Raw genomic sequence first — 12,554 nt, forward strand, 5'->3', positions numbered from 1 at the left:
TTATAGGAACGGAAGCAGATTAATGTTTATGCCCGGAACCAAGCCACACATGCAAATGGAACCAAATTATGCTTTTGGCTGGACCCAGGCCACAGATATTAATGGAAGCAGATTATGGATATGTCTAGAACAAAGCTTGACATATGAACAGAAGTGAACGATGCTTATGTATATGGGGAAAGGGAGAAAATAAAATAAAAGACTGCTTTAAACATACTCTTCTGTAATCTCTTCAGGAAGGACCTCTCCTCGGAAGTGTGCTTTAAATAACTCCTGAAGGCAAGACGCGAGGACTGATAACTGCTCAGTGTCAAATTCATCCTGAAATCAAAAGGATGACAAAGTCAGGGGCTGACAGAGTGTCACCATCAGAAGAGATGGCCAGGCAAAAGAAATGCGAGGGAAAGAGAGCAAGGGAGATGTGTGGATACAAGAAAGCGACCGACGTGAGACAACGCAAGAGTTATTGACACAAGGCAACGTGAGTAAGAAACATGGGGCAACGCAAGGCAGCACGAACGAGACAGATGGAATGCAATGAAAGCAAGGCTGATGACACAGAGCAGGCAAGAAAGAAGACTGAGACCTAATGAGAGCCTGAGGAGGCCAAGTCAGAGAATACAAGATAGTGAGACAAAGACCAGTCTAGAGTCTGGGGAGATCAAGAGAGTCAGGGGGACCATAACATAAAAGGGATGATTTACTGTATGCATGGTTTTCTATTAAGCAGAAATTCTAATTCTATAAATCAGTGTTCTGTGTAACAACAGATATCTATCTCATAGACTCACCTCAAGGATTTGCTCAACTATGTCCTGCATGACTTCACACTGCGCCTCCATATCACTGAAAAACAGATGCCATGTTACAACAGCACGCTCACACACATGTTCGAAATTAACCAGCCATCAATTGTAGGTTTATATGTGCATGTTATGTACACAGAGATGTGAGTGTAACATCCTCGCAGTTAGTATTAATACAAAACACAGCTTATCTCCTAGAAATGAGCTATGTCTTATCTTGAAATGTCGGTGGACCTTAAAGGAACACTACAGAGTCAGGAATCCAAACACACAAAAAAAAAAATCATCTTAGGGGAGCGTTTCTTACCTTAAATAAGTATAAAATTTACCTTTTTTCCCCAGAGCTGGATGTGTCCACTGGGCTGGCCATGCCCCTGGTCCGCCTCCTTGGTTGAGATAATCAGAACTTATGATCTCAACCAATCCAATGCTTCCCATAGGAAAGCAAAATGAGATTATCGTGCATGCACTGCACCAATCAGCATCTCCTCATAGAGATGCAATGACTCAATACATTTCTACGGGGAAAGGTTAGCGCCTCCATGCAAAGTGTTTTGCAGCACTGACCCAGGAAGCACCTCTAGTGTCAATCTGAGTGACTGCCCTTAGGCTGTAATGTAAACACTGCCTTTTATCTGAAAAGGCTGCAGGGACTGACTATACTCACCAGAACAACTGCATTAAGCTGTGGTTGTTCAGGTGACTATAGTGTCCCTTTAATGATTTGATTGTACAGTAAATTAAAAATAATCTCCAGGGCTGCACCTTTTCTGTGGAGCTCCGCTCCCTTTCCCTTCTCAATTAGACTTTCACCCGATCTCCACTCTTTCAGAAATTATTGAAAATGCACTTCTTCAGGAATACTTTTCTAACAACCTACTTTGTTACCCCTACTTTTACCCTTTGTGTCACTATACCCCACTCCCTCTAGCATGTAAGCTCATTGAGCAGGGCCCTCAATCCCTCTGTTCCTATGAGTCCAACTTGTCTGGTTACAATTATGTGTCTGTTAGACCACCCATTTTAATAATAATAGTGTCTACATATTATTCACTTCGTAACTGTAGATGTCTGGGGAACAGACCTTTCTTTCTGTAGAGACATGACCTTATCCTTAAGAGGTTCGTCCAGCTGGTCCAAATATGGAGTGATGTCAACTGGCTCCTCCATGATTGGCTCCTTTATTGGGTGGAACCGGAATTCCCTTTTCTTCCCTAGTGGAGGAGGACATACAGATTGAGTTGTAGTTCATAGAGTTACTATGTAAGTTGCACTCTACATGGTTGCATGTGTGGAATAAGTGCATTATTAACAGTGTGGTAGAGTGCTGTCTTCATGAATAAATAAAGCATGGCAACAACAGCACTGCATGGTAGATCAATGCAGGAAAAGAGCATGATAGTGTATACATAATTACAAGCACATGGTTGTGTGGCTGATCCGTGCATGGACAGAGCATGGTAGATCCGTGCATGGACAGAGCATGGTAGATCCGTGCATGGACAGAGCATGGTAGATCCGTGCATGGACAGAGCATGGTAGATCCGTGCATGGACAGAGCATGGTAGATCCGTGCATGGACAGAGCATGGTAGATCCGTGCATGGACAGAGCATGGTAGATCCGTGCATGGACAGAGCATGGTAGATCCGTGCATGGACAGAGCATGGTAGATCCGTGCATGGACAGAGCATGGTAGATCCGTGCATGGACAGAGCATGGTAGATCCGTGCATGGACAGAGCATGGTAGATCCGTGCATGGACAGAGCATGGTAGATCCGTGCATGGACAGAGCATGGTAGATCCGTGCATGGACAGAGCATGGTAGATCCGTGCATGGACAGAGCATGGTAGATCCGTGCATGGACAGAGCATGGTAGATCCGTGCATGGACAGAGCATGGTAGATCCGTGCATGGACAGAGCATGGTAGATCCGTGCATGGACAGAGCATGGTAGATCCGTGCATGGACAGAGCATGGTAGATCCGTGCATGGACAGAGCATGGTAGATCCGTGCATGGACAGAGCATGGTAGATCCGTGCATGGACAGAGCATGGTAGATCCGTGCATGGACAGAGCATGGTAGATCCGTGCATGGACAGAGCATGGTAGATCCGTGCATGGACAGAGCATGGTAGATCCGTGCATGGACAGAGCATGGTAGATCCGTGCATGGACAGAACATGGTAGATCCGTGCATGGACAGAACATGGTAGATCCGTGCATGGACAGAACATGGTAGATCCGTGCATGGACAGAACATGGTAGATCCGTGCATGGACAGAACATGGTAGATCCGTGCATGGACAGAACATGGTAGATCCGTGGAGGGACAGAACATGGTAGATCCGTGGAGGGACAGAACATGGTAGAATGGCTAATTAGTGTAGGGACTGTGCCTGGTACGGCAATGGATTAAGACAGGAAGAGAAGAAGATTACAACAAAATATTAATGTTTTTTTCCTCGCCTTTTTCTGCACCTTTGTTGTTTATCTCCTCGTCATCATCACTGAATGCAGCCTCTGAATTATCATAGCAGGCGTCATCCTTGTCCACCAAGTTGTTTTCCATTTCCATAGAGACTGGTTCCTCGGTTTTTACTATAAACAGAAAAAGAAGGCAGTCTTGGTAAACTCCAATCTCTAATATAGTCCCCAATAAGGAAAACACCACAACATGTCATGTAATCCAACAACCTTCTATTACTGAAACTGTAACTGGATCTATTCCAGCAATGATAGAGAAGTAGAAATTATCCCTAGACAAGATAAATTACAAAGGGTAGGGAGAGGGGCCAGAGAGTAAAAAGGGTAGAGCGGAAGGAAGACTAATGAAAGTAAGGAGTGAAGGGATGGGATGGTGTGCAGACAGAGATACAGAATGAAAGAGAAGGCATGGAGGGGGCAAGAAATAAAAGGCACTAAGGGCAAGTAAGAAAATACAAGGACAACATAGGCATAAAGTGGGTATCGGGCACTGAGTGAGCATTGGCAATGGCCATATAGTACTAAAAAAGCAATAGCATGACAGGAGGAGACAGACTACATACTCACGTGCTGCCCTTACTTTCTGAGGCAGGAGATGGGAGGCTGCAGAACTCAGGAAATTTCTCTCTAAGCATCGACCTCAACTCCTTGTCCAGTTTGGGATTGTGAAACAGGGGAGCCAGGTGCCTAAAGAGGGCAGTCAGTGTTAAGGAATGTTACGAAGTGGAGGGAAACGAAGCAGAGAAACCACATGCCTTGGTGGCCAAAGAGAGTAACTACTACACCACTACTATGGGCATATAAAAAAAATGTTACTCTCTAAACAGAATTCATGGGGTGCTTAACATGTGTGGGCCATGCCATTCACTGACCATTAGGTGCACTCTGGAAATATTGCATTCACGTCGACATCACAGCCGGACCTCAAACTACACTTCCACTCACAGTTAAGATAGGAAAAATACCGCCACTCAACACTGTAATTACCATCCACTCCCAGCAGTCTAATGACTCTACAACTAAAGACAGTTGCGTCTCTATGGGACTGGTAAACCCGGGATTTGTGAAATCAGAAATTGTGGAGGAATAATTGCAAACTATAAGACTGCCAATCTTCATTTTTTGTCCCCCCCCCCCCCACTCTTCCTAACTTGGCATTAAATTGTAATTTAGTTTATCATATAATGTTCAGGGAACCACTCACCCATAACATGTAGTTTGTCATAAGTTATGGGTGAGTGATTCCCTAAACGTTAAATCCAAAGGTTTGCTGGTATAAAGAGAGAGAGAGAGACAGAAAATAATCAGGTTTATTTTCTAAAATGTTAAAGCAAATTTCACATTTTAGATCAAAGAACCAAACTGACATGGAGAATGTTTCCAATTTGACTATTTTGCCCTATATTTCAGAATTCATTTTAAACGCCTGACAACTGGTCCGTAAGTGATACCCTGATAATGGTTTACTCCATTAATGTGGTACGTAATTAAAATACTAATAAGGTTGCTTAATACAGCCATCTTGCTTGTGTAACAATACATCCGAGACATTCGCAATAATATAACATGTTCGATTTAAACTGGTTTCCTTCTTGGAGTTCAAAACTAATGCAAAAACATAAATATCAATAAGAGTGAGAAGAACGATCGCCCAGTTTATACTTCAGCCTTAAAGACATGTCACTAGAGGTCTAATAGGAAAGCAAAGCAAATATGCGGTTTCCCATCAGCCTTATTTGGCAAATCTTAGGACTATAGATTACAAGATTGCGTATGTAAAAATAGACTGGTGACAGGAAACGCTACACATTTTTTAAAGGTAATTAAGTTCTACTTATTTTGACTTCCCTGGCACAATTCTAGAGTTTTCATAAATGAAACAATGGCACCAATCTTCTAGGTTGGCCCAAGGTGATATCAACTGCATACTGCCCACTTAGCTCCCCACATGTTGTGGCCTGTGGAAAATGTAAATTCCTATCCTAGGATCAAAATCTTGATGCTAAATGACCCCCGTCCCCCAGTTTACTTACGCCAAGACCCTCTTCTCCATAATATGGGTAAGGGAGCTGAAAACCCCCTGTCTGACATTCCCTTCCAACGTTGGGTAAAAGTTGGAGATAATCTGCCATTAATGAAAAGGAGAGAAAAAAGAAACTAAGATTTACATTGTGTCTCAGAAGCCCTTTTGGGGTAACTAGATACTTACCTGGCTATTTTAGCTATGCAGAAACAAGCATGGTTAACAGTAGCTAAGGTTGTGAATTTACAATTCTGTCACTACACAGGAGGCAATGCAGTCATGGCCATACAAGATGATCTTTTTCAAAAACTGTGTTTATTTTTAAACTATCATTTTCTGTTTGTTGTCAGATAATTTTGTTAGAAGAATGTTTACACACATACTGCATTAAACATTTCTAGACGGTCATAAACAAAACTTAACGTACTGAATCTATCTATAGTAAGTACAGCCAACCAGTTACCGTGAGGAAAGCTACATAACAAATGAGTCTGCTTTCTGTCGCCAAGAACTACCACTGATGCTGCAGGAGTAGTTTTGATAAATGGGCACTCGGCAGAGGTGGTAATTATAAGGATAGTAAACACAATAGTAACCCTGATATATCACATATGGGACCTTAGCTTACAGTGGGAAAACAGAAGTGCACACACGTTTCAGTGGGAGTTTGGGGACATTCAACGAATAAATGCTCTCTAAGTGGGTATAGGATGCACAAAGCCTAACTTCTGCCTGAATGTTTGGGGGGGTATATGTTCCAAACAACTGCCCATGTGTATATGTATGCCAAACCCTCATCACAAAGTGCTTAGTGTAGAAAAGCACAAAAAAGTATCTTTTAAATACATGGCTTCCCCAGGGGACCTCCCAGGTAAGATTCCCCTTTTACGTTGTATATTGAACTGCCTGTGTGTGGCTGAATGGCATATACATAGGGCAAGCGTGCGTTAATACCATATTGTAAAGACAGAATATCTTTCTGAATTTATAATATTCTATCAGCCAGGAGGAGGCCCGGGTTAGCTTGGGGGGGTGCCGTGTAACTAAATGCCCTGGGGAAAATTCAACAATAAATCAATGTATTTGGAAAGTGGAAAACCTGCAATGGATAAAAAAAAAACAAATAACCCTGAGTGGGAGGGGAGCAGTGGGGTCCCACAGGGGTAGACAGCATAACCTAAACTCCAAAATTAGAAACATATTTAGCATTTCTCAATGTCTCTAGGGAGAGCAGGGGGAGAGTTATAACTATCACTTGACTGAGCGCAGGGGAGAGATCAGGGGGTGCTGCTGACAGGATTCTGCTGTTCTGACAGAGACCAATTTAAACAAGCTACGCTATGTTACAGGTTACGTAATTTTGTATTATTTTTTTAATAGCACAATGCACACTTTCAAGTAAATATTTCAGAATCAACACCTCTTGCACTCCAAGACCCAATAACACTAACACCTACAGACAGGTGGTGGAGTCCTAGAACCTTCTATCAGCAGGGGTACCCAGGCCTGCAGTAGCAATTCCTAAAGATCAGATAATCTGTTAGGGTATCAGCCATAGAACTGTAATAAAGTTTCCTCTTCTTGTATATCATATTGTCCCTTCAGTAAATGAGGAGGTTTCCAGGTCCTTTCCTGTTTGAAGGTCAAAAGGTTTTGGTCTAACAAGGCAAATTCGCTTTCCCCTACATGCTGGGTATTCCCACCTATGGATCAACTTGTTTGTTTAGAGTTATCATATTATAATCATGGTCTACCGCCAAGCCGCAAACACAGCATTCAGAGCTTAATGCGTCTCCTGGGAGACTGTGGTGCGCAAACAGGCACAGGGCAAGCAGATGGCTTCATTAAAAGATAATGTATTATTCAACACGCAGAAATAGCAGCACATCTACCTTTGGCCTTGTTGTAATAATCTCACAACCTGCAGCAGCCCTGTTCTCTGCAGTACATGGGACACCAGGAGCTTGGCCATTCTCTTATTCTGCTGTTCAATGTGCAAGATTTTAGGTGAACGGCCTGCTCACAATCAGGAGGTGCAATACAAGTGTAATTGTCCAGACCCCATTATGTCTCCTTGTAAATACATATACTGAGCAATGTGGCAGACATTTTTCTATAAACAGCTTGCAAAAGCCTTTGCCAGCCCTCTCCTGCAGCTCAATGAGAAGTCTGTGCGAGGCAGGTGCTCTGGGCAAAAGGGGGTGAAACAAGTTTATTTAATAAAAGTGCCAAATTCTACTGAAATCTGCAATTCTTGAAATTGAGTAAAAGAAAAAAAAAGGAACCACACTCGTCATACATAAACATTTTAGCAAGCTAAAGTGTTAGCGATCGGGAGTTGCTCCAAGTAGAAAATGGGTTACAAATATATAACTGAATTGCACTTTCAGTGGGACATGATCCTCCTCCAGCATGGTCGTGTTTCTCAGTTAACCCCGCAGCATTCCATAGTAGAATTAGCAAATTGACTACAATGCTTTTATGTAGGGAAGCTTTAATACTCTTCATCTCAAAGTGAGCTGGGTGCAGTGGTCCGTTTATATACGGTTTATTAGAGACTGCATTACAGGGTTAGATCCACTTCTCAAGGCTGTCTTCCAAACAGCCGCTAGAGGCACTTCCGCTGCACTGACCGAGTAAACCCGTCACTTAACACAGAAGCCCACTGGAAAGCATTGAATACAATGTTTTCCTAAAGAGAAGCTTAGATCCACGTAGCACTTGCTGCAGATGTGCTGCAGGTCCCTAATGCTCCTCTTTGACTGCACCATTGCCCAGGCGGCCATGCCTTTTTCAATTACGTTGTGAGAGGCGGAGAGGGGAGCAAAGCTGAGGGAGCCTCGTTGCTTGAAGAAGGCAAGTAAAAGAGTTTAATTTTATTTTGGCTAATGTGTGTGGGAGGGGTATTCCTACTGCAATAGTCTTCTTTTAAATCTAAATATGTCATTTGGCCAAAGTAGGAACACAATAATAAAAAAAACAAATGTACTCTAAGAAGCCATGTTTCTCTATTCCCACGCTTTGTCCGTTGCCCAGATAGAAGTGACAAAGAAGGCAATGGATCTCTTACCCGGCACATGAAATCCAACAGTGTGGCGGTTATGGCTGGGTGAGGTTTCATGGAGTGGTGCATTACTAGGATGGCAGGTTCTGCAAAAAAAAAAACAGAATTATTAAAGTACTTGAGTGTCCTCAGGTACATTTACCTTAGAATGTAGCTTATACAATGCTTATTTGGGGCAGACATTTATCTCTGTAGTTACAGAAGCAATTTCTCTACAGGCTAATTCACTAAACTCGAGCTGTAACAAACTGGAATCCAAGTAGTAATATTTCGGCTGAAATTGATGACCTGAAAAATACTCCAACTAAGCTACAGTCACAGCTTGAATTTGTTTACCTAAAACGTGCCATTCTTGTTTCAACTTGCTTCAATTCAGAGTTATGTGAATATCCATGAAAATAATAAAAAATAAGGAACAAATGACAGTCCACCTATTAAAAAAAATATGTAATACCTTGCTGCACAGATCAACTCACACATATTGCTACAGAATGTTCTGTAAGAGGCAAACCATAATGTTTTGTTTTTATATGGGATAAATCTAAAAGAAAAAAAAACATGAACGGATAGCAGTAACTGGGGCAGGGTGGCACAGATTTTCATAGCTAATAAAAGATGGCAGCGGCAGGAACATGTTTTTCGGAGCAGCAGAGTGTGTTTATTGAGGTAGATGTCAGCAAGACTCACTGCTGTGCCAATGAAATGGGAAGTAATTATGGATCAGCTTTTAAATGGCTGGAGAAGGTGTGATACTGCCTGCGGCTCTCATTATCCAGCAATCACTGATCCAGCCTGTTTACCACACTGCATTTGTACTGGCAAAGATTCATAGCACTGATCAGGACTGACCAGCAGAGCTAGCAATTTATTCAATACCATTTTAGCCCAGTAGACGGTAACTAACACTAGCGAGATCATTATTAGCTGCACGTCTGAATAGTCATTTCATCTAGTGAGAGCAAGCTTGGCTCTGGGTTAGTTAAGGCGATTTGTCACACTGATCCTTGCAGTGCAGTATCCCACTGTCCCATCAAATGTCTACTTCCCCTGCCGGCACACATCAGAGACGCGGAAGAATGCTAGGGTGAAGGGAACATGTTGATCTGAAAGCCACCGGCCGACAAGGTGAAGGAGAGAGAGATAAGGAACTGGCAGAGATAAAACATCGAGGCTAAACCACAGGGCAAACATAGGAGAATCACTCACCCAGGGGAGGGAGACGGCATATCTAACCCAGGGGAGGGAGACGGCATATTATTTATTATTTTTATTATTGCCATTTATATAGCGCCAACAGATTCCGTAGCGCTTTACAATATTATGAGAGGGGGATTTAACTATAAATAGGACAATTACAAATAAACTTACAGGAACAATAGGTTGAAGAGGACCCTGCTCAAACGAGCTTACATTCTATATCTAACCCATCTGAAAAACATCTCCTTTAAAGGGACACTGATGTCCCAAGTATTAGTTATTAGGTGGGAGTTTTATAGTTCATCAGATGAAATTCACCCATTCAGATACTAATCATAGAAACTCATATGCTTTAACCCATTTACTGCAAGGTCAGGACAAATAACATTGCTGGTATTTCTGGTACAATACTTTTCTAAAACAGTGACCAGACTGTAAACATGTCTGCATGTAGGCATGGTTTCATATACTGTACCTATAGTTATACCAAGACCTGTTCGAAACATTATAGTGAAAATATAAGGCCATCCATGTCACTACAAACATTACACTAAATAGAACGGACCAACTTTATAGTTAATGAGATTTTTTTTCCTGCAGTCTGCACACCAACCATCTATACGTTCTGAGTGGGTGCGACACACAACACCTGTCAGTGAACTTACCAATGTTCATGATGCTATCTTTTTCAGGGCTGAAGAAGAGCCAGTCATAAAAGAGAGCCAGCTTAGCATTAGAAGCAGCGACATTTGACTGTGAGAAAGAAGGAAGATAACAGGGATTAAAGATAAACAAGATCTCCAATAATGAGCAGAAAGATTCTCCTTCAAGGATATTCTAGACAAGATTTCACCTTTCCCTACAACTATTAATACGGTAAATCTCAAGAAATTATTTTTAAATCTCAAGAATTGGGGGAATGGGGGGGAATGTATTAACTGTACCAATTATCTCTACCAATCACTTATACACGAACCCCATCTCCCCCCAAAAATCTTGATTATTTACAGGTCACTAACTTTATTAAAGGGATACTCTACGCAATATTAGATGGTAGTCTATCTAAAACAGTCCCTTTCCCCAGTTTGTCATTATATGCTATAGTGCAAGTCATTTTCACAGCATACCAGCTTTGGACATTACTCACTGACAGAGTGTCAGCTAATTATGGGGCTCCGAGAATCCATTTAAGAGTTAAATGGAGTAATTCTCTTAGAATGGCCAATAGTGTTCTAAGATAAAAGACCAATAGAATATTAAGTTAAGTACAATGTAATTTCCTCTCGCCACCCTTTGTTCCCAAGTATTTGTCAGAAAATGCTGCCACATTAGGTATACTTACCGTACAGGTAGTCAGCAGCCACCCAATGATCGCCCAGCGGGGAAGGATATCTGAGCTCAGCACCTCATTGGAGGGATGCACTACACCACAGATGTAGCGAATCAAGTCACAGCGCAGCGATTGGCTATCTGGCGTAGAGAGATACTGGCGCTGAAACCAGTCTTGATATCTTTTCTGCTGCCCAAACCGCACCTGAAAAAGCAAGAAAAATGACATCCTCTGAAACTGGAACATCAATCATCTCTTGCTAACAACCCTAAGGAGCAAACCAAGAGTCCTATTTTTCTGGCTTTATGCTTTGGAGATATTTGTGCTATATGCTTTTTGCTACAGAAACATAGAAACTTTACATAGACTTTGTTCTTGTCCATAAGACCACTTATGTCCCTAGGAGGCTAGAACACTTCATAGCATACACAGGGTAGCCAGAGGAATGTTCGATGGTAATTAGTATAACACACAGAGGTTCCACACCAGCGAATGGGAGAGGTGAGCAAGAACCTGGTGACTATTGATCTACCAGAGCGGTTTATTTCTTTCGAGATAAAGAAGACTATTCTTCCTAACACAATGAAAATGCTACGAAGCGTAGACGGCAAGCCCATGTGCTCACCCGGCCAGCACGGAGGGATAATTGGGAGACGTGTTGAGCTACAGGGCTATTACTGCTGCTCAGAATGAAGAGAATGGAAATTGTCAATTATTTTCAAAGTTGGACCTGATGCTCTGAACGGTGTGCTGGACACGGATCAGCAACGGAGAAATTTATTTTAAAATAATTGTTAAAGTATGCAAAGTGTCTTGCCAATACCTATGTCTTCCACTAACACCTCTGACCAGAAAGAGCACCCAGTATCTAATCTAGATTCCCCAGAGTGTAATTAATATGAAAAAACACACACAAGATGGTATTTGGGGCACAGAATAAGAAAATGTAATATATTTGGCAGAGCTGATCCTATGTATGGTTAACAAGAACCCTCTCAGATACATACGCGAGATGTCATGAAGAGAAGCTTGGTCTCCATGTCAGGAGTTAGCCGACATGCCAGAAACTTGCGTGACGTGCGGGATTGTAAAAGTTGCAGGATTCCTGTTAGAAAGAGGAAGAACATTAAGAGAACCACAGGCAAAACTAATAAAATAAATATAAAAGTGTCAACTGAAGTATGCCCCATGTTCTTTAAAGTCAATGTGGCCTTCCACTGGAAGAGAAAAACATATCTCCTTGGCTGTCTATTGGGCCATGCGGACTGTTTTGGGAACCACTGCGAAGGTTGTTTTTTTAATTATCACACTTCACCCCTTCAGGAAAAAGTCTGATAACTTTGATTTATATGTTTGATTAGCCATGGTTTATAATTTAAAGTGGCTCTGTCATCTCAAACTTACCTTTCTCCTACTGTTTCTTCTTCTCTTCCTGAATCTGTACTTCTTTAATTAACCTTTTTCTCTTTAAAACATAAAACAATGTAGAAACTACTTTGCTTTATGTATTTTTCCTACACTTGGCAATCTTGACAAAGGGTGGAGCTTAAGGCAAGCTTCATCCTGTGTTACCTTGACAAAGCAAGTGGTACTGGCCTTAAGCTCCACCCTTTTGTCACAATTGTCAGGAACAGAAAAAGTAGTT

General features: G+C 41.9%; 1 protein-coding gene across 2 annotated transcripts in view; it reads right to left on the bottom strand.

Annotated features, from left to right (window-relative positions):
* Positions 1–12,554, bottom strand: part of INTS3 (integrator complex subunit 3) — a 70,970-nt gene that overhangs the window by 12,258 nt on the left and 46,158 nt on the right. The window contains exons 9-18 of one of the 2 annotated variants that reach the window (XM_063440112.1): positions 11,917–12,014; positions 10,922–11,113; positions 10,245–10,332; positions 8,389–8,468; positions 5,329–5,420; positions 3,876–3,982; positions 3,290–3,409; positions 1,891–2,020; positions 792–846; positions 218–321 (exon numbers count right to left, since the gene is read on the bottom strand). In XM_063440112.1, coding sequence (XP_063296182.1) covers positions 218–321; positions 792–846; positions 1,891–2,020; positions 3,290–3,409; positions 3,876–3,982; positions 5,329–5,420; positions 8,389–8,468; positions 10,245–10,332; positions 10,922–11,113; positions 11,917–12,014 — 1,066 coding nt within the window. Of the gene's footprint in view, positions 1–217; positions 322–791; positions 847–1,890; positions 2,021–3,277; positions 3,410–3,875; positions 3,983–5,328; positions 5,421–8,388; positions 8,469–10,244; positions 10,333–10,921; positions 11,114–11,916; positions 12,015–12,554 lie in introns of both variants that reach the window. The other variant, XM_063440111.1, reaches the window with a different exon arrangement.

The sequence above is a fragment of the Pelobates fuscus genome, chromosome 13 (genome assembly GCF_036172605.1).
Source record: "Pelobates fuscus isolate aPelFus1 chromosome 13, aPelFus1.pri, whole genome shotgun sequence".
Classification (NCBI taxonomy): Eukaryota; Metazoa; Chordata; class Amphibia; order Anura; family Pelobatidae; genus Pelobates; species Pelobates fuscus.